The sequence below is a fragment of the Sinohyriopsis cumingii genome, unplaced genomic scaffold (genome assembly GCF_028554795.1).
Source record: "Sinohyriopsis cumingii isolate HCF-2022 unplaced genomic scaffold, ASM2855479v2 utg002078l, whole genome shotgun sequence".
In the NCBI taxonomy this organism is placed as follows: Eukaryota; Metazoa; Mollusca; class Bivalvia; order Unionida; family Unionidae; genus Sinohyriopsis; species Sinohyriopsis cumingii.
The window spans coordinates 109918-133013 of NW_028316125.1; the positions used below are offsets into that span (position 1 = coordinate 109918).

The window sequence follows — 23096 nt, forward strand, 5'->3', positions numbered from 1 at the left end:
ATAAGACTTAAGGTCAAATCATAAAGGTTGGTGGGCCTGGACTTACCATTCTTATTAACTGGATATCATCAGGCTCAGATGTGTATCTGTTAATCTTAAAAGTTTGTCAATGAAACAGAGATGTTGTTGTTGTGGTTGTTGTTGTAGGGCTTAACGCCATTTTTCAGCACACGCTAGGCTATACATGGCGGCCAGTATTAATGGTGGAGGAAGAACCTGGAAAAGCCCGGAAAGAACCACCGACCCACAAGAAGTTACTGGCAAGCTTTCTCACATAACCACATTAGCTGAATCCGAGACTCGAACCCATGCAGACAGAGGTGAGATGGCAGTGATCTGTAATGGAGAGTGCTTTAGACCACTTGGCCACTCGGGGCCCTGAAACAGAGATGTACAATGACCACTTCAAGCTTCCATTTTGAGTAGCTCCATTTACGGGATGGTAAAAATTCTGATTATAAGAGAAGACTTATGCCTTGGACCATTGATGGTAGTAGCTTATGCCTAGGACCATTTATGGTAGTAGCTTTATCTTAGGCATCTTTAAGCTCTCATACTTAACATTTAAGGCACAACTATTCACAATGAAGGCAAGAGACATGTGAATTCATACCATTCACATCTGATCATTACCAATGTTCACAGAATTACTAGATTAATCAGACATGCAAGATCAGTAAAAATAAGACCTGTCCTTTTTCTTCTCTTTCAAATTGTGTTGGGATTTGTTACCTTTCTTGACCAGAAGTGCTTCAGACTGTACAATATTTTTGTTGGCAAGGAAAATTAATCTTCGGAATATCTTCCCCTCATCTCCCTCCACATCCTCAATCACAACATCACCACTGAACTCGGAGTGACCTTGAAACTGGATGGTACGCTTCCCGATATCTTCCCCAATTGACAAGAAGGGGACCTGAGGATAAAAATTGCTGTTTATCCTTCAATAATTATTTAAATGATAAGAAAATGATCATACGATTGTAATGAGTAAAATATTTATTAACTAGAAATATACAAATAATTATATCCATCATAATTTTTATTTTTTTTTATACTGATGGCATCTACAATAGCTTGATCAGTATGACATTTCTCTGTATTATCTAACATGGTCAATTCAATTTAAGAAATAGGTAAAGCAGTTTTACTCAAGATAAATGACTTCACTTACAAAAATGGTGGAGGCAATGCTGATGCTGATAAATCATTATGCTGAAAATTTGTGTCAGACGTGATAAAGAAACATGTCATCAGCATCACAGATATGGCCCACACTTGTGTCACAAACTCCTGCAGCCAGAAGTTTCGAAGAATAAAAATGGTTACAAGTATTCCAGAAAATACTTTGGTCTCTTTTGGACAACACCGAGTGTCTAAAGTGTTTTGTTTTTTTATAACACAGTAAGGCACAAGAATGTACCTCTGAAGTGGTAAACTACGTTTAATGATGTATCATGTACCTGTTGCTACTGCATATTTTTGGAAAATTTCTGGGTGTAAAACAGTTCAACCATATAACAAGAATTCATCCTCCCACTGGAGTCAACCAGAAGATTCCTGAACACTGGATTTCTCCTAGAATACCACATAGATACAATATGCACTCATCCTTCATTCCTTTTTAAGACAAAGCCTAACTTAGTGGAACATCAGTGCAGCGTGTGAGGAGGGGATCTGGCAATAGCATCTGGTAAATATTTCATCAATAAAATAAATTCCCCCCACTGAAATAATTACTTAACATCATAGGCTTTAATTTTCATGAAAGACGGGTCCCTACTGCTAAGGGACCGGCAAGTTCTGTTAATAGTTAATGCAAATGGTGGAAGATGATATATCAGTTGAGCCTTTAATGGGGAGAAAAAGATGCTTCCTACCCTTTCTTTAGAGGCAGCCAAATAAATATGAAAAGCCCTAAATGGACATACAAGTCTATCCTGACCATATCCAGCACAGATGCAGTTGAAAACAGGAATTTCAATCACTGGTGATGCAATGAATGGAAGGTGTTCTTTAGCTAAAAACGAACCTGGTTGGCAAAGGAGAGAAACCAACTCATAAATCACACTGTGATACAGCCCTGCTCTAAAGATTGGGTACAAAGTTTGTTCCTTTGTATTGCAGACACTAAGGAGAGCAAGAAAACCATCGTGAAAGTAAGGTTCTCAAAGGAAACTTCACCCGAAGGCTTATAGTAGGGTTTATTTACCACAGGACACAAGATTCCTCATGGGCATAAGCGAGTTAGACACTTGTCTTTGAGCCTGAATTACTTTGATCAGCCTGCTAAGTTTGAATCCAATCTGATGGCTGGAAATTTGAGTGTTGGATAGGGCTGCTCAATAGCCTTATTAGTAGAAACTAAGCATTGTTTTTCTTCAAAAGGGAGAGAAGAAATTCAGCCACTGTGCTCAGAGATGGACAGCTAGGACTGACACATTTTTTGCTACACCAATCACAAACGATTTTCCATTTGGCAACATACACAGTAGAGTCTGATCTTCTCCTGGACTGAATGATGCACTTGGTAACTATGACTCAAAACGTTTCTTTGTGTAAAGATCATCTGACATGAGTCAAGCATGAAGGGGGAGAATCTGTGGGCTGTTATGCAGGCAGGATACCCTTATGCTGCAACAGGACAACCCCCTCAAAGGCAAGGTCCTGGGATGGCCCACTAGAAAACCAAGATCATTGTACCAAGATAGCTGGACCATAGAGAGGCGATTAAAATGAGCTGAGCAAGTGGAGTGCCTGAATCTGCCAGATATTAGCCACAATCCTACCACTTGCATAATAGTACAGAGTTAGCATGCCACAACTGCAGTACTTGTGTACCCATACTAAGTCTGTATGCTGGAATGTAGCCAAAGTCCTACCACTTGTATATTAGTACTGAGTTAGCATGCCACAACTGTAGTACTTGAGTACCCATACTAAGTCTGTAGGCTGGAATGTAGCCAAAGTCCTACCACTTGTATATTAGTACTGAGTTAGCATGCCACAACTGCAGTACTTGTGTACCCATACTAAGTCTGTAGAATGACTCTAACATTTATCATCTATGGCATGCCAATGCAGCTTACAATGATATATTGACTCCAAGAGGCAATGATCCTCCTCCCTTCTTACCAACAGTCCTTCATCCTATATTACTTTTTTAACACAATTTAAGGATCAAAATGGGTATAATTCACAATAGTTTTCAAATTAAAAAATACATTCAAGATGGGAGACCAATTTTTCCTAAAATGATCTTTAATTTTTTTTTAATTCCTCCATCTGCCCATTACTCATTTTTATGGTCTTGTGAAAAGTTACATAATTTTTTGTTGGGAGATAAATCCATGTTGGGAGATAAATCCATGAAAATTCTTTGATATAACTAACATTTCCCCCAACTCCAAGAAGGACTTCATTAGACATTTAAATCTGAGTCATGAAGAAACAAAGAAATCCATAAAAATTTATGTCCCATATATGAAACAGCATTCCAAGTATTTTAGGAATACACTACTTTGTAAATTTCACGCATGTGGCAGAAATTGTACATACTTATTTACCTGTGTTCCAGTTTTGAATTCAGGTGGTACAAGTTCAAGAATCTTTCCAGAAAGCTCTGACTTGATATAATCCAGACTATCGTATTTGTGGTCACGGTCCAGAGTTACTACAATAAGCCTCTCAAATCCTGCACTCTTAGATAACTGTATGCGCCCAGCTTCTGAGGCAAACATCCACTCTGTCTCCCTTTAGTAAAATTAAAAAAGTGACAGTGCATTGTATCTGAAACTGTCATCTGCTTTGGCCTTTTCGGTCAAAATAATCACGACCGTGTTAACTTCACAATTAGGCATAACAGTGCACATGCAATTTGCTTTATATAACTTGTTTTCAAAATAAACATATTTTGCTTGACTGATAATTCAACACTACCAAATGAGTTATGATTTTATAAAATTTTGAGGATGCCTCCAGCCAAACCAAATTAAGGTCCATTCCAGATGTATAAATTTTGTTTTGTTTCAGGAAGAAGAGTTAAACTGTACATGTACACAACTGATTAATTTAAAAGATTGGAGGATGGGAACTGAGTGTAGTGCTGAGTCAGTCATGTACAATAACTCTTGAAAATATGATCAATGTTACAGCATTCACAGTCAGTGGGATGCCTATTTTAGCTTTTACATTATGGCAGTAACAGAAACTGAGCTAACGCAACACCTTAATGTTCACACCTAAGTTAAACAGCAACAATGTTATTGGAAAAGTGTTTTCCCTGTAACACAGACCTGCCAACCCAAAAGAGTCCATCTCAGTAAGGCAGCTGATTTTTTCTGTAAGACTCGCCAGTTTTCAGTAATGTGTAACAAAATATCAATAATTGCTACTGTAAAGCTGGAAAATGTAACTAAACGTTTGATGCATCGATGATAAACATTATGTTCAACTGAAAAGTTTGTCAAGTACACATAGACTTTATTTACCACTAGTACAGCTGCACAAACTCTAGTCCCAAACTGTATGCAGCTCAATGGCTTGCTGCTGTCTCTCAACTTGAGACAATTCTTGGAAATTCTTTTCTATTTCACATGACGACGGCAATCATATCTCCTGCCACGAGACAAACTCAAATTGGCACGTGATGTCCAATAAACGTAAGTGTGTCCTTTCCAGCTTTTATTCAAATGAATCTGAATACTCCTTTTTATTCTTCCATGTTGATTATTAACACTTTTCTTAAAGCTTATTTTCCCTTTCATATTAAACATGCATCGTTTTCTGGATGCCATTTGTAAAAAATTTCTATAATCAACAGTTTTATCATGCAGACACTTCTCATGAACAAATAGGTGCAGTTTTAAGCATCTGGGGTGCTGCTGTAAAGTTAGTCTGGTTCCCTGACTAATTCACTAATTCTAAGATGAAGCCCGGATCCAAACAAAACATGGATGAACCAATTATACAGATTTTTCAGCAACCATCATTTTTCCGTAGTTTTGCCTAGTATGCTGTAAGTCCGTATTTTAAGGGTAATTTTCGTAAGACTAAAGGCTTCAAGTCATCAACGAATCCATTAAAGTTCATGTTGAGATGAAGCTGTAGTGTGAATTAGTGTAAATGAAAAGTGTCAATATGACAGTGTTCACAAGATTTTGGGACTGCCAGTCCAAATCAAGGAAGGGCACTAACTGAAAAGTGTCAATGCAACAGTGTTCACAAGCCATTGGGATTGCCAGTCCAAATCAATGAAGGGCACTAACTGAAAAGTGTCAATGCAACAGTGTTCACAAGCCATTGGGATTGCCAGTCCAAATCAATGAAGGGTACTAACTGAAAAGTGTCAATGCAACAGTGTTCACAAGCCATTGGGATTGCCAGTCCAAATCAATGAAGGGCACTAACTGAAAAGTGTCAATGCAACAGTGTTCACAAGCCATTGGGATTGCCAGTCCAAATCAATGAAGGGCACTAACTGAAAAGTGTCAATGCGACAGTGTTCACAAGCCATTGGGATTGCCAGTCCAAATCAATGAAGGGCACTAATGCTTAGCAATAAAAGCCAAACCTGCTCATCATGTTGGCATAAAGATTCAAAGCAAGTTGGATTGATATAAAAATTATAAAGGTACATTTGTGTATGGATGTATGGAATGAAGGATGGATGCTAACATTTTCTGTTTTCTTGCAGGAGACAATGACATAAAATTATGACATAACAAAGCCAATAAAATGTTACATCATATGAAGACATGCAAAAATTCAAGAAGAGTTACCTTCCCTGGGGAACAATAAAAACAGCAAATCTGTTCTTTGTCTTTGCATTGCCATCTACAATATGTAGGGTATAACGAGGGGTGGAAGAGTCGGGGCTGTATAGACACAATGACACTTGTTCAAACAACTTTCTGAAAATAATTTTTAAAAATAAAAGATTTCACATATCTTATCATATATTCCATTCCACTGCAGGCACTGATGTAGAATAAGTATGAAGCATCCATTATAAGCAACTATATATAAACCCTGCATGCCATATCAATATGATACTAAAGTCATATATAAACACTGCATACCATGATCAATATGGCATTAAAGTCACATATAAACCCTGCGTACCATATCAATATGATACTAAGTCATATATAAACACTGCATATCAGGATCAATACCGTACTAAAGTCATATATAAACACTGCATACCATGATCAATATGGTACTAAAGTCATATATAAACATTGCATATCATGATCAATATGGTACTAAAGTCATATATAAACAATGCATACCATGATCAATACAGTACTAAAGTCATATATAAAACAATGCATACCATGATCAATATGGTACTGAAGTCATATATAGACCTTGCATACCATGATTAATATGGCATTAAAGTCATATATAGACCTTACATAGCATGATCAATATGGTATTAAAGTCATATATAGACCTTGCATAGCATGATCAATATGGTACTAAAGTCATATATAAAACAATGAATACCATGATCAATATGGTACTAAAGTCATATATAGACCTTGCATACCATGATTAATTGGCATTAAAGTCATATATAGACCTTGCATAGCATGATCAATATGGTATTAAAGTCATATATAGACCTTGCATAGCATGATCAATATGGTATTAGAGTCATATATAGACCTTGCATAGCATGATCAATACAGTACTAAAGTCATATATAAACATTGCATACCATGATCAATATGGTATTAAAGTCATATATAAACACTACATACCATGATCAATATAATACTAAAGTCATATATAAACAATGCATACCATGATCAATATGTATTAAAGTCATATACAGACCTTACATAGCATGATCAATACAGTACTAATGTCATATATAAACACTGCATACCATGATTATTATGGTATTAAAAAAGTCATATATAAACACTGCATACCATGATCAATACAGTCCTAAAGTCATATATAAACAATGCATACCATGATCAATATGGTATTAAGGTCATATATAGACCTTGCATACCATGATCAATATGGTTTTAAAGTCATATATAGACCTTGCATACCATGATCAATATGGTATTAAAGTCATATATAGACCTTGCATACCATGATCAATATGGTTTTAAAGTCATATATAGACCTTGCAAACCATGATCAATATGGTATTAAAGTCATATAAACCCTGCATACAATGATCAATACAGTACTGAAGTCTTCATTGTTTTCAGACATAATTATTGTTGTGATGACAGTAAAAAACACTGCTGTTACAAATTTATTATCATATGAAACAAGAATTTTTTCTTAAATGTTTCTACCATGTGGTGTTGGGTGTAACATTATATAATACTATGTGGGTGACTTAATATTGAATAGCAACAAGTGACATGTTCAGTCATTGACAATCTGAATTATTCATATGGAATACTAATTATAAAAACAACTGTTTTATGTTTGGTTTCATTTTTATGTATTCTTGGTTGCACCTTTATATTGACAACATAAATGTATACTAGATGATCAACTCTTTATACATTTCAAGATCTATTCATCTTGATTTGGAGAGAGAGGAATGGTTGGAGAGTGAGAAATAAAAAATGAAAAATAAAAAGGCCTAAATATGGAAATACATGTCTGAAGAATATACATAAGGGTAGATACACTTCCTAAGAGGTTCCAAAAGTGATATCGCCACTGTGACAATAAAATTTGCATAAATGTTTTGAACTAGTGCACGGGTATTTGAATTCTCAACAGTTATAAATTTCTTTTCCTCACTTTGTTTTTCTCGGTTTATATATTTTTCAACAACTGAAGTTGAAACAAAATCGACATTATTTTATCAGAACAGACTTTTTCGGAATTTCCAATCAAACCTTCAGATTGATTTTAGCAAAATCTAATTCTTACACTCTTAGAGAATATTTGCATTTCTGAGATGAACGTAATTTTTCAGAATCTTTACCATCTAGCACATAGACTTTAACAAATTCTGGAAGAAACATGTCCACAACCTGTTGTTTGGGAAAACTAGCACAGACAAGAAGAGCCGCATTCTGGGAATTTATGTACCCCATTTTGCTGGCATTTGGCATAAATATGTTGTGCTATCTATGTTTCCCTTTAAAAACTGTCAAATTGCTGGAATTATCTTGACACTTCTTCTTTTGATAGGAAAACCATACTTCTCAGAGTTATCTGGAAGCCTGATCAGCTTTCTTGTCTACACACATTTGAGTGAATTCAGTGGTCGCGATGGTTTAAGTTAATACAGGTGTCTCTATTGTATGAGGCTCATCAATTTAGGATATTTCATCTGACTCGACATTCCTCAGCCAAGCAGCATAATGACAGTAAAATTTCCATCTCTAGATATATTACTGTAATACGAAATATACTTAAAGAATTAATGATCAGATGCAGAGGTACACATAATTCTAAATCGTCTGCTACACATAATTTTAAATTGTCTGCTACACATAATTCTAAATCATCTGCTACACATAATTCTAAATCATCTGCTACACATAATTCTAAATCATCTGCTACACATAATTCTAAATCATCTGCTACACATAATTCTAAATCATCTGCTACAAATAATTCTAAATCATCTGCTACACATAATTCTAAATCATCTGCTACACATAATTCTAAATCATCTGCTACACATAATTCTAAATCATCTGCTACACATAATTCTAAATCATCTGCTACACATAATTCTAAATCATCTGCTACACATAATTCTAAATCATCTGCTACACATAATTCTAAATCATCTTCTACAAATAATCTAAATCATCTGCTACACATAATTCTAAATCATCTGCTACACATAATTCTAAATCATCTGCTACACATAATTCTAAATCATCTGCTACACATAATTCTAAATCATCTGCTACACATAATTCTAAATCATCTGCTACACATAATTCTAAATCGTCTGCTACACTTGTGTTGATTTACATACTCCTATTATGAAACTGACACTGCCTTGTCTGGTGTGAGACCCATTCTTTATCAAAGCGTACTAAATGAGCGTCTGCATCATCAAAAGATTGGCTGTCATTGTCCAGTCCTAATTTTGACAAACTTTATCTGACATGATATCTTAAAGCAGGCATTTGTCTTAAGGAAATAATACCAGTATAATTTATAATCATGACTTTTAGTACCTTTTAGTATTTTTTGTTCTGTCTTAGTTTCTCATGCTATCCTTGAAATTCAGACATTCACTTTCATGGATATAGATGTTTTATATCACCCTAATTCATTTTGTGCCGGTGTTTCCCAAAATTTTCGTTTCATAGCTGTCAGTTCTACCTTCACTTTGGATTCATGTTTTTATTAACAGTACTGGACTAGCGTGTAACTTTTTCTCTTTAAGAAATTTATATTGAACCTCACACTGCATCAACATTAGTCCCTTATTCAGTAATGTGTAATTCTACTGTGTTGCAGGTCTCCGGTTGGACTTTGGTTTCATGTTTTTATTAACAGTACTGGACTAGTGTGTAACTTTTTCTCTTTATGAAATTTATATGGAACCTCACACTGCATCAACATTAGTCCCTTATTCAGTAATGTGTAATTCTGCTGTGTTGCAGGTCTCCGGTTGGACTTTGGATTCATGTTTTTATTAACAGTACTGGACTAGTGTGTAACTTTTTCTCTTTATGAAATTTATATGGAACCTCACACTGCATCAACATTAGTCCCTTATTCAGTAATGTGTAATTCTGCTGTGTTGCAGGTCTCCGGTTGGACTTTGGATTCATGTTTTTATTAACAGTACTGGACTAGTGTGTAACTTTTTCTCTTTATGAAATTTATATGGAACCTCACACTGCATCAACATTAGTCCCTTATTCAGTAATGTGTAATTCTACTGTGTTGCAGGTCTCCAGTTGGACTTTGGATTCATGTTTTTATTAACAGTACTGGACTAGTGTGTAACTTTTTCTCTTTATGAAATTTATATGGAACCTCACACTGCATCAACATTAGTCCCTTATTCAGTAATGTGTAATTCTGCTGTGTTGCAGGTCTCCGGTTGGACTTTGGATCAGTATCAAAGGTTTCTTTGACACATGATGCAGTTGCAAAGATTAATGAAAATGTTGACAATCTGCACTGAATGTCAAACAGTTTCACAGTCCCAGAGCAATGCCATTACACAATGAACAACATGATGCATGCCTGACACAGACCATTACAGAATGAACAAAGCATGATATATGCCTGACACAGACCATTACAGAATGAACAAAGCATGATATATGCCTGACACAGACCATTACAGAATGAACAATGCGTGACATATGCCAGACACATGGCAACACTATTTCAGAATGAATAACAGATAAATGCATGCCTAACACAGAGCAATATCATTAAACAAAGAACAATGCATGATGCATGCCTGACACAGACCATTACAGAATGAACAAAGCATGATATATGCCTGACACAGACCATTACAGAATGAACAATGCGTAACATATGCCAGACACATGGCAACACTATTACAGAATGAATAACAGATAAATGCATGCCTAACACAGAGCAATATCATTAAACAAAGATCAATGCATGATGCATGCCTGACACAGACCATTACAGAATGAACAAAGCATGATATATGCCTAACACAGGACAACACTATTACACAACAAACAATGCATGATATATACCTGAAAGAGAGCAATACTATTAGTTCACCTGGTCCTACAGCTAATAAAATAAATTTATGGCCAAAATATTTACCTTTACCTATTAAGTGTTATGACTTAACTCAGTGATCAATCTACAATTTCATCCCAAAGAGTCCCAGGACTCGCATATGTTAATACAATGAGTCCTGCTCAAATGTAATGAGTACAATGATTCTGCTATTAAATGGCATACACACTGAGATGCACTAATTTTCTTTATTTATATATAATACAGAATTATTACAACAAGGTCATTATTAACTACAAAATCAACTCCTTCACATTACTTTAGTTCATAAATTCACATGTCTTTCTTAGATCTCCAGGCCTGTAATACTGACTTGTAATCAAATGGCACAGTACATAGTTTTACAGCCATCAGTTTGTGCCAAGTCTCAATATTCCGCCTGTTTATAGCTTTAAACAGGATTCTGTTCTGGGCAGAAAACCCATGCTCACATCTAGCAGTACATACTGCTGAAGTTAGTGTAAGTGCTGCTAACCTAAGCACGTTTTGAAAATCCTCTATGTTGTGGTGGTCAATTAAATGCCACAGTTTACACATCACATCTTGTGGGTAATTCTCAGCCAGAACTATTTTCTTAAGGAAAAGTCCACTCTATTTTTGCTTAACAGAGTCAGTAACAGGTTCTGATCTTTTTCTCTCAATATTTCTGTTAGTTTCCCATTGTACAATTTTTGCTTCTCCAAAATATGTACACAGTCTGTCAATCTCTTCATCTCCGTATGTATCCACTTCTGTTTTTGACCTCATGCTGATCGGTTGCATAGCAACAATACCAAAGCTTGTAAGTAGGTCATCTGCTGGAAATCTAGACTGAATGTTCTCAATTAATGAGTCAATGAAGAGTTTAGTGATTTTATCCAGGATGAAGTAGTTCTTTGTGATCTGATGATGCTCCTTAAATGTACTGCCCTTCACGTCTAGCTGCAGCTTTTGCATGTATGGAGTTTCAAAGCTATATACCTTATGCAGATCAGCAATACACTCATCAGTTTTCACCTTCACATGGGTCATGTCCACATTTTCTTTCTGGAAGAACTGGCTGAGAATTGTTACAGGTGCCAATGCATCCATCATCATGTATGTTGTAGAAATAAAACTTTCAGTAGCTATCTTTTTCTTTATCCCTCCAGCTTTGTGATCCTTGTGACAGGCTTCAACCAGGTAGGTAAGCAAGCTATCAAGAGTTCTCCATACTGCAGTCAGGGCACTAAAGTAAGACAACCACCTCACTGAATGGAACTCCTTATATACGAGACATGGATCATCTAAAACCTCCTATATGGCATGTAGTTGAGCCTCTCGTTGACTAGTCCCTTAAAATATTAGAAAAGATCAGTCAGTATTTGCTGATGCTTTAACGGTTCTATTTACTCTGCTGCCTGGGAGGTACACAGTGCCAACCTGTGGGCAACACAGTGAACATTATGCATATGAGGATTTTCCCTTCTCAATATTGCAGCTGCTCCTTTTTCCTTGCCCATCATAGCAGATGCTCCATCTGTCCCCAATCTCATTATTTTTGCTATTGGAACACCCTTTTCTGACATTTCTTTCATAATGGATGCAGTGATTCCTTTCCCAATGGCATCTAAGCATTCAACATTGCACACATAACAACACTCTGGAATAAAGTCTTCATTCAATGTCTGATCATACATGACCAGCCTTTTCCTATTGGAAATGTTAGTGCTCTCACCTGTTATGTTACCACAGGAGATTTCTTAATTTTAACAGTTACAGCATTGTTAGCAAACTCTGCTAATGACTCCAGCAGCTCACTGGCAATCACTGAAGATTCATAATTGATATTACCCTTTCCGAGGACATCAAGATCTTGGATTCCCAAATCATGTAAAAGATTCACACAAGACTTAAATTTGTTCAATGGGATGTATTCATCTGCCATCCATTTGGCAACCTTCAGTAAGGCAGTTATAGCTTTATCTTGATCTGACATGAGCTTTGAACTACATTTTTCAAAGTTATTTCATAACTCTGGGGCTATTAGACATAAATTGTGGACAGCAAGATCTGCATGTCTGGTTTCACATTCAATTTTTTGAAAATTTCTGTTCCTAGCAATCTTGTTCATACCATTTACCTTTTTATTCTCTGTGCATATCTCACAATACATAAAGTCCTCATTTTTATTTGCACAGCCATTGTCATATCATAGCCACGAGAACGTTTTTACCACTTTGGCTGAAAGTGTTGAACTTTTGGTTGTTGTTGTTGTGGGGTTTAATGCCATTTTTCAGCACATGATAGGCTATGCATAGTGGCCAGTATTAATGGTGGAGGAAGAACCCGAGAAGAACCACCGACCCACGAGAAGCTACTGGCAAGCTTTCTCACATACCCACATTAGCCGAATCGTAGACTCGAACCCATGCAGACAGAGGTGAGATGGCAGTAATCCATAACAGAGAGCACTTGAGACCACTTGGGGCCCATCAAACTTTTGGTAATTTATGCATTATGCTGGAGGCTGAGCATACATTTGCATCCTGAACATCAGATGAAGAAAGTGGAATTTAAATCATGAAACAAAATATCCAATGTCCTTTGCTTAGGGTCAATTTTCATCTTCTTTGGTGGCATTTCAACCAGAAACATGAGGGGATGACATCCCATAATAGTATACAGTTAAGGATTGGTACCACATGTCCGGTGCAAAGATAATATTTGCATAGTGAAAAGAAGTCCTGTTAAACAAAAATCACAGTAATCACGTTGTTATTCCTTTAAAATTGCATGCATCCAAAGGAATGCACATATGAACAAATAATGAGTCCCTGCCATTTTTTGTGCCTGCTGGACACGAGACAAAGGGGTAGATTAATCACTGTTAAACCAAGTATAAATTAAAAAAACTACAGTTTTCTGCAGATCAAGTTTAGGGGTAATGTTTTTAATGTTGAACTCAATTTAGTCCCTAAGGTACTTCAGTAAATCTGCTGTCCTTGCAGTTAAGTAATGAAGTTCTCCAACTGTCATTACAGCCACAAGTATTTATATTCTTCAATTCATAAGTTTTAAAAGAAAAGACTTACATACAAGGTCATTATTACCACTGAAAACTGAATTACCTATGTCTCATTATCTACTACTGCAGGTAAGACAAAATCTAAAGCAGTTTATACCACAGCCTTTTGCTCTATTTTTCTTCTATTTTACTGTGTTTACCTAGTGTTGACCCTCTGTCTCAAGACAGAGTAATACTGCACTTCTTTGATCATGCTTCTGAGTTGATCCACACTGTCACATCTGTCTATCTTATCTTCCAAACTACTGATCTCTAATATCTAAAAGACAAAGAAAAAGTGTCACAATATCAATATCCAATAACATGACGAGGAAGAAGCAAAGTGAACTATATTGGTCCCCATCCCATGATGCCATTTTGGTGCTCAGATTGATTTCTGATATGCGTGATGACTTCATTTGAGGTCATTTGTCTTGAGGGACTAAGTTCTCAATGCACTGATTGATTTGTTATTTAGTGTGATGACCTCATGTGAGATCCCTTACCTTCAGACACTAAATTCTCAAGGCTCTGACTCATCTGTGATATAGCGTGATGACCTCCTCTGAGAACTTTTGTCTTGTGAGACTAAGTTCTTAAGGCACTGGTTGATTTCTTAAATAGCATGATGATTTGTTCTATACATGATGACCTCTTCTGAGACACCATTTGTCTTGAGACAAATTCTCAGGGCACTGACTGATTTGTTCAACAGAATGATGCCTCTTTAGAGATCATTTGCCTTGAAAGATCAAATTCAGGATGCATGGATAGATGGCCTCTTTTAAGAGAACATTTGTCTTGGAAGCCCAAATTCATAATGCATAGAGTTGTTATATAGTGTAATGACCTCTTTTGAGTTCCATTCATACTTAAGACAAGCAAAGGTAACTCCACTTTGCGACAGTAGAAAAGCAACCATATATATCAATACAATCAACTTCAAATAATACTGACTGATGGAAGTACACTGGGTTCTACAAACCTGTTTCATGCCTGGTATATTCTTAAATTTTGTAAAGATCAGTGCAAACACTGGCAAGTGGAACTCTTTATTGGAGTTTTCTGAATCTTCTGTGTTGATCTTTACAATTCTCACTGGCCAGCCTCTGTAGATAAATAGACAATATTAAACATATGTCGACAATATGAAATCCAACTAACAATATAAATCATACTGCATTTGTAGAATATCATATTATACTAAACAATATTATGGATTATTATATTATAGTGAACAATGCTCTGACCTATTATATTATACTAAACAATGTCATGGTTTAATATATCATATTTAATATATTATACTGAACATTGTTATGGCTTAATATATTGTACTGAACAATGTTATGGCTTATTATTTTATACTGAATAACTTGTGGCATATTATATTATATTGAACAATGTTATTGGTTATTATATTATACTGACCAATATTATGGCTTATTATATTATACAACAATATTATGGCTTATTATATTATACTGAACAATGTTATGGGTTATTATTGTATACTGAACAACTTGTGGTATATTATATATTCTTGAAAAATGTTATAGCTTATAATATTATACAAAACAATATTATGGCTTATTATATTATACAGAACAATGTTATGGCTTATTATATTGTACTGAACAATGTTATGGCTTATTATTTTATACTGAACAGCTTGTGGCATATTATATTATATTGAATAATGTTATGGCTTATTATATTATATTCAACAAAGTCCCATACCTAATAGTTCAAGATTGTATTTATCAGAAAACCCTATACACTTTACAATACACAATGATATTTTTATGTTTTATGTTGTTCAATGTTTTGAGATGATTATGTCATAAATTGTTTTTAACTTTGAAGCAATATTTCATGATGTAGTTGTTTTAAATGTTAGATGACAAATATCAAGGAGATTAACAAGAAACAGTAAAACTTCATCTAATGGAAAATTTCAAAAACAGTTCTTCCTATGCTAAAATGCAAAAGTATTTTTTGCGTATGAATCAACCAAATTGAAATCTGAAGAATTTTGTAAAAACAAAATTCAAAAAATGTTCATGTGCAATATGTCACACTGATTTGTAAACAATGTCTTTGAACAATATCAAAACATGGTCACTGTGAACTAATTCAGGTTTTGGTCTGAGAGCAATGAACTGCACCATGGCACACCTATATACTGACTCACAACAGTGAAACATGTCTTGCTGGATATGTCTTTTTACCAACATAAAAAGCAGCCTTGCATAACTCGTCTGTTTACCAGGGGAGTTTTCAAGTCAAAATTCAACTTGGTTTGAAATAAACATCATCCACAATGACTGTATATATTTTATAGTAATTTATTCATGGTTCTTGTTCAAGTATTATAGGTATCTGAAAATAATTTGATATAGCAATAAAGGTAGATGTATTTCATACAACATTCCCATTTAAATTTGTGATGTTAAAATATCCATTAAGAAGGCTGTTGTTCTTGTCTTGGGTTTAACACCATTTTTCAGCACAAGATAGGCTATACATGGTGGCCAGTATTAATGGTGGAGGAAGAGCCCAGGAAAACCCCGGAAAGAACCACCAACACACGAGAAATTACTGGCAAGCTTTCTCACATACCCACACTGCCCGATCCTGAGACTCGAACCCATGCAGACAGAGGTGAGATGGCAGTGATCTGTAATGGTGAGCGCTTTAGACCACTCGGCCACTCGGGGCCCCCATTAAGAAGGAATGGTTAATTATGATAGGGACTGACATTACTTTGCCACTAAAGGGCAGGTGGTAACGTATCCGTAAGTCAGGTTTATAGTCACTAGCATATGATGTTTACTATAGGTTTAAGGAAACCAGCAGCCAGATTTGACTTCTTTTTCTTCTGAGTTCAGAATAATATGAGTTTTTCCTTCAGATCTTCTGTCAGTCACAATAGTTATAATGGATTTTTTGCCTCAGCAACATGCACATGGGGCAAATTCAGCATTGCTACTCATGACAGTACATTTATAGAATAAAACAGATCCATGCACAACAATTTTGGTCATAAATCACTGGTGATTGCTAATAGAGAGGGTGCACAAATATTATAGCATGAAAATGTACAGTGTGAACCACACACTGCTTTGAAAAGTATCATATGACTTGGTTAAGGATGTGATAAATTATACGAAGCACTCACCGTTTTGGAAACTATTGTAGGACTTAGTTAAGGATGTGTTACATCAGGGGTCAGCAACCTATTTTACATAGCATGCCACTTTTTCCCCCCAGATTAATTACATAATGAATGAATGCATGCCACCAGTAAGAGAGTAATACTGCCCTTCATGTGCCACACAAAACCTCTTGACATGCCACCTTGTAGCACATGTGCTATAGGTTGCCAACCCTGTGTTAAATTATGTGAAGCACTCACTACTTTGGAAAGTATTTGTAGGACTTGGTTAAGTACTGAAGGACTTGTTTGAGGATGTATTACATTATATGAAGCACTCACTGCTTTGGAAAGTATTGAAAGACTTGCTTGAGGATGTGTTACATTATATGAAGCACTCACTGGTTTGAAATGTATTGTAGGACTTGGTTGAGGATGTGTTACATTGTATGAAGTACTCACTGATTTGGAAAGTATTGAAGGACTTGGTTGAGGATGTGTTACATTATATGAAGTACTCACTGTTTTGGAAAGTACTGTAGGACTTGGTTGAGGATGTGTTACATTATATGAAGTACTCACTAATTTGGAAAGTATTGTAGGACTTGGTTGAGGATGTGTTACATTATATGAAGCGCTCACTGGTTTGAAATGTATTGTAGGACTTGGTTGAGGATGTGTTACATTATATAAAGCACTCACTGCTTTGGAAAGTACTGTAGGACTTGGTTCAGGATGTGTTACATTATATAAAGCACTCACTGCTTTGGAAAGTATTGAAGGACTTGGTTGAGGATGTGTTACATTATATGAAGTACTCACTGTTTTGGAAAGTACTGTAGGACTTGGTTGAGGATGTGTTACATTATATGAAGTACTCACTAATTTGGAAAGTATTGTAGGACTTGGTTGAGGATGTGTTACATTATATGAAGCGCTCACTGGTTTGAAATGTATTGTAGGACTTGGTTGAGGATGTGTTACATTATATAAAGCACTCACTGCTTTGGAAAGTATTGAAGGACTTGGTTGAGGATGTGTTACATTATATGAAGCGCTCACTGGTTTGAAATGTATTGTAGGACTTGGTTGAGGATGTGTTACATTATATAAAGCACTCACTGCTTTGGAAAGTACTGTAGGACTTGGTTCAGGATGTGTTCCTGCAGCAGAGATATACAGATATATCTCCCTCCTTGTTTTAACACACGCCCAATTTCTCTGAACATCTGCTGGATACTGGACAGAACTGCCTCGCTCTCATCCACCAAGAGGGCATCCAGTGTACCCTTGTCCAGTACAACACTAAAATCCCCATCAAGAAATTCCATCTGTAAAATTCAAACATCTCTTTTTAATATTATGGATTATAAAATTATTTAAGACTTAATATCAATGCCAAGACCTTTTTTGTAATTCTCTATAAACACACTCAGTCTATTTATCTGGTATATTTAACAATTTGGCTTATGATGAGAAGGGAGAAAAAGGACAAACCAAAGAACATGCCAAATTTTTAAAAGAAAAAAGAGGCCCAATTGAACCTGGTACTGCTTGCTTGGCTCACCTGAAAAGTGATTAATATGTACAGGTGTCACTTGTAATAAGATTCATCCAAAATCTTTAGGATATAGATTTTGACATGTACCAAGACTGATCTAAAAAAGATAAAAAAAATATAACCTTGAAAGTGATAACACTCAGCACATCTAATGACAAAATGCCTCATTTATATGGGCATATCTTACTTGTAATCAGACCTATTCAACTTGAACAATATCCCATTTGGCTTAAATAATATCCTATTTGACTTAAATAACATCCTATTTGACTTAAATAATATCCTATTTGACTTAAATAATATCCTATTTGACTTGAATAATATCCTAATTTGACTTAAATAATATCCTATTTGACTTAAATAACATCCTATTTGACTTAAATAATATCCTATTTGACTTAAATAATATCCTATCTGACTTAAATAATATCCTATTTGACTTAAATAATATCCTATTTGACTTAAATAATATCCTATTTGACTTAAATAATATCCTATTTGACTTGAATAATATCCTAATTTGACTTAAATAATATCCTATTTGACTTAAATAACATCCTATTTGACTTAAATAATATCCTATTTGACTTAAATAATATCCTATCTGACTTAAATAATATCCTATTTGACTTAAATAATATCCTATTTGACTTAAATAATATCCTAATTTGACTTAAATAATATCCTATTTGACTTAAATAACATCCTATTTGACTTAAATAATATCCTATTTGACTTAAATAATATCCTATCTGACTTAAATAATATCCTATTTGACTTGAATAATATCCTATTTGACTTAAATAATATCCTATTTTACTTAAATAATATCTTATTTGACTTAAATAATATCCTATTTCACTTAAATAATATCCTCTACTATATACACATTCATATTTCTTCATGAAAATTATATAAGCATATGCATTTGCTTCCCAACTCGGAGTATTATTTTTATTGATTTTCCTAAGTGGACCAAGATAACTGTAAAACACTTGTATCTAACAGTGTATGCAGAGACAAGATACATTAGCTTTAAGGGTTTTAAACAGAGATACCATTTTCAGTTATTGTCAAATGCCAGGTGCATCTACAGACAGAATGCAATAAATGTGTTTTAAAATTACTTTACTGTATTTAATCAATGTTTAGTAAACATTTTTTTTAAAAAGGCACAAATGTTTAATTTGAAATATTTTTAAGATATCTGGTACTGGTTAGTTCTTAGTCTTTACAAAAAGAATTGTATCTACAATTAATAACACAGATGTAACCCTTCTGATACAGACGTAACAATTAATAACACAGATATAACCCTTCTGGTACAGACGTAACAATTAATAACACAGATGTAACCCTTCTGATACAGACTTAACAATTAATAACACAGATGTAACCCTTCTGATACAGACTTAACAATTAATAACACAGATGTAACCCTTCTGATACCGACTTAACAACTAATAACACAGATGTAACCCTTCTGATACAGACTTAACAATTAATAACACAGATGTAACCCTTCTGGTACAGACTTAACAATTAATAACACAGATGTAACCCTTCTGATACAGACTTAACAATTAATAACAGATGTAACCCTTCTGATACAGACTTAACAATTAATAACACAGATGTAACCCTTCTGATACAGACTTAACAATTAATAACACAGATGTAACCCTTCTGATACAGACTTAACAATTAATAACACAGATGTAACCCTTCTGATACAGACTTAACAATTAATAACAGATGTAACCCTTCTGATACAGACTTAACAATTAATAACACAGATGTAACCCTTCTGATACAGACTTAACAATTAATAACACAGATGTAACCCTTCTGATACAGACTTAACAATTAATAACACAGATGTAACCCTTCTGATACAGACTTAACAATTAATAACACATATGTAACCCTTCTGATACAGACTTAACAATGTATTAGGATGTAAGCATCAAAACTAAAAATTCTGTAGTAAACATTATAATTATGAAATATGTAACAAACATAAAAATATAAAACTTTGTAACAAGCATGAAAATGATAAACTGTAACAAACAAATACGATAAACTGTAACAAACAAACAAAAATGAAGAACTATGTAACAAGAATAAAAATGCATAATAAATAATAAATAACAATGCATGCCACAGTTAATTGTGTAGATGTATCTGTATATGTGTATGTATGATATATGTTCTTTTATGTTTACAATGTTTTTACTTTATATTTTAATTTAGAGGTATGGACTTTGTGGTCTGAAATAAAGAATTCTTGTCTTATCTTAAATGATAAACTGTAAGAAACATAAATATGATAAACTGTAACAAACATAAGAATGAAGAACTTTGTGACATTATCAAAATAAAGGCTAACAAAACAATCTTACGTTCAAGGCATCCATCTTTAAGAAGGTCATTTTCGGCCTCTGAGTCTGATTTTTGTCAATCATCTGCCTGATAACTGTGTCACTGATGTCGATATTCACAATGTTATGATATCCCACGTCATAAAGGTCAGCACTCAGCTGAGAGTTGCCACATCCCAACATCAAAACATGATCTGTTGGCTTGATGTACTTGTGGAGTGTACCACAGAGTTCTGGATATTCACCATACCTTAAAAAAGAAACAAATTATCAGTAGTTGCAAATGGAAATGTGTCCACAGATCACATGTGCTCCATCACAGTGCCTGAAATTGAACCTTTATGTATAATCTGATGGATGGATGGATGGAAGGATGGATGGATGGATGGGAGGGAGGAAGGAAGGGAATAGGGTAACACAACTATCATACTTTGGCATAAAAAGATTACAAACCTGGAAATAATGCTGAACCAATCTCAAAAGCCCTGTGTATCAAGTCCAAATATAGAAATAAAACTGTACCAGTCTCATGATAACAATGAATATAGTAAAATCACAGACACAATGCTGTACCAGTCTCAAGAGCACTATGTATATTCACAGTAATACACATTGTAGTCTAAAGGATTTATTAATGTGTTCATAAAGTACTTTGGCCAAAATATTAGAAAAATTCTTCTATAAATATAACATTTATACTGGCCCTTTCTTAAAATATGATATAGTACCCAGGTTACAAAAATTAATTTGACCTGACCTGAATTTATTAGCTTTTAAATCATTAACCAGTCAGGAACACTATTTCAGGAATGTTATGCTCTATGACTTCAAATGCTGGCCCTTTCTTTAAAGAGTTTCAGTGTGTTACCATCTGTACTATAGTGTACTGCTCATTCAGTGTATATAACTCCCATTCAATCATTAAATTAACTGACACATTTTACAAATGGATAAGATTTTGAACAGCCTGCCATAAACTGTTTGAATCTATGCATTGTATTAATAGGATAGGCAGAATGATAAAGTGATTTACATTTAATGCACATCAGCCTATGAAACACTAATTTAAAAATGCTAAGGCAACGAGTGTAAAGCCACTACAATGGTAACTTAACCAGACTGGTCTGGGCAACAATGGAATTCAGACATCACGACATTGAGAAGAAAAAAATATCACTTGAATATAATTATAATCTTTGTAATCTACATGTGTAGTACTCAATCACTTTAAGGTACCCCAGTATAAAGTGTCCCCTTAAAACATGCATGGTCATGGATATGACATTAAATAGTAGTATGTATACATTATTTCAAAATAAGGTGACCTCACATATACATCGGTTGAAAATCCCCTAAAATTCCACTTGCCCAGTCAAGCAAGTAACAAATGTTTCTATCTGCCCAGAATAAACTCTTGCTACGTATTAAAGAAATAAAAATGTCAATGCTATTAACAACCTATAGTTAATAAAATGTGAAAGATCATTTTCCAGAACCTATTCTGATACTCACTTAATACCAGCTGTAAGTAATTACGCTGTTAATTAGAACTGATGAGTGAAAGAGAAGCACTTGCATCAGCTTGATTGAAACAAATGGGAAAAAACTTACAGTACAAAGTTTGTAATTTTAAGGAACAAAATTCTGTAATATTCTTGACAGAATATCAGTCATTAGTGAGAAACCTAGGTCAGCCCTGAAAACTGGAAAGTTCACTCTAACAATGAAAATTTTCACTTAATATTTTGAACTGGTGGAGTGAATTTTGTACCCTTGCTACAATGTGGCCCCCTTTTAGACTCCCACTAACAGCACTAGAATGCAGAAGTACTTTAGTTGGCTCTTAAAAATGTGTATTTTGTGTCTCTTGTTTGTATCTTATTTCTCTTTTATATATTTTGTTTCTTTTGTGTATTTTGTTTCTCTTTTGCATATTTTGTGCCTCCTTTGTGTATTTTGTCACTTTTGTGTATGTTGTTTTGTGTCACCTTTGTGTATTGTTACTCTTTTGTGTATTATGTGTAACTTTTGTGTAATTTGTGTCACTTTGGTGTATGTGTATTTTGTGTCACTTTTATGTATTTTCGTTCTGTTTTGTGCACGTTGCATATCTTTTGTGTATTTTATGTCTCTTTTGTGTATTTTCTACCTCCTTTGTGTATTTTGTAACTCTTTTGTGTATTTTGTACCTCCTTTGTGTATTTTGTACCTCTTTTG

The 23096-nt window shown here is 34.6% G+C and overlaps 1 protein-coding gene and 1 pseudogene across 3 annotated transcripts in view; both read right to left on the reverse strand.

Moving 5' to 3' along the window:
• LOC149771171 (eEF1A lysine and N-terminal methyltransferase-like) overlaps nucleotides 1–23096 on the reverse strand; it is a 43211-nt gene that overhangs the window by 13886 nt on the left and 6229 nt on the right. For all 3 annotated transcript variants that reach the window (XM_089948782.1, XM_089948781.1, XM_089948784.1), the window contains exons 3-9: nucleotides 20901–21129; nucleotides 18060–18268; nucleotides 14766–14889; nucleotides 13942–14060; nucleotides 5781–5912; nucleotides 3567–3753; nucleotides 733–916 (exon numbers count right to left, since the gene is read on the reverse strand). In XM_089948782.1, coding sequence (XP_089804908.1) covers nucleotides 733–916; nucleotides 3567–3753; nucleotides 5781–5912; nucleotides 13942–14060; nucleotides 14766–14889; nucleotides 18060–18268; nucleotides 20901–21129 — 1184 coding nt within the window. The remainder of the gene's footprint in view (nucleotides 1–732; nucleotides 917–3566; nucleotides 3754–5780; nucleotides 5913–13941; nucleotides 14061–14765; nucleotides 14890–18059; nucleotides 18269–20900; nucleotides 21130–23096) is intronic.
• Nucleotides 11143–12413, reverse strand: LOC149771172 (uncharacterized; annotated as a pseudogene).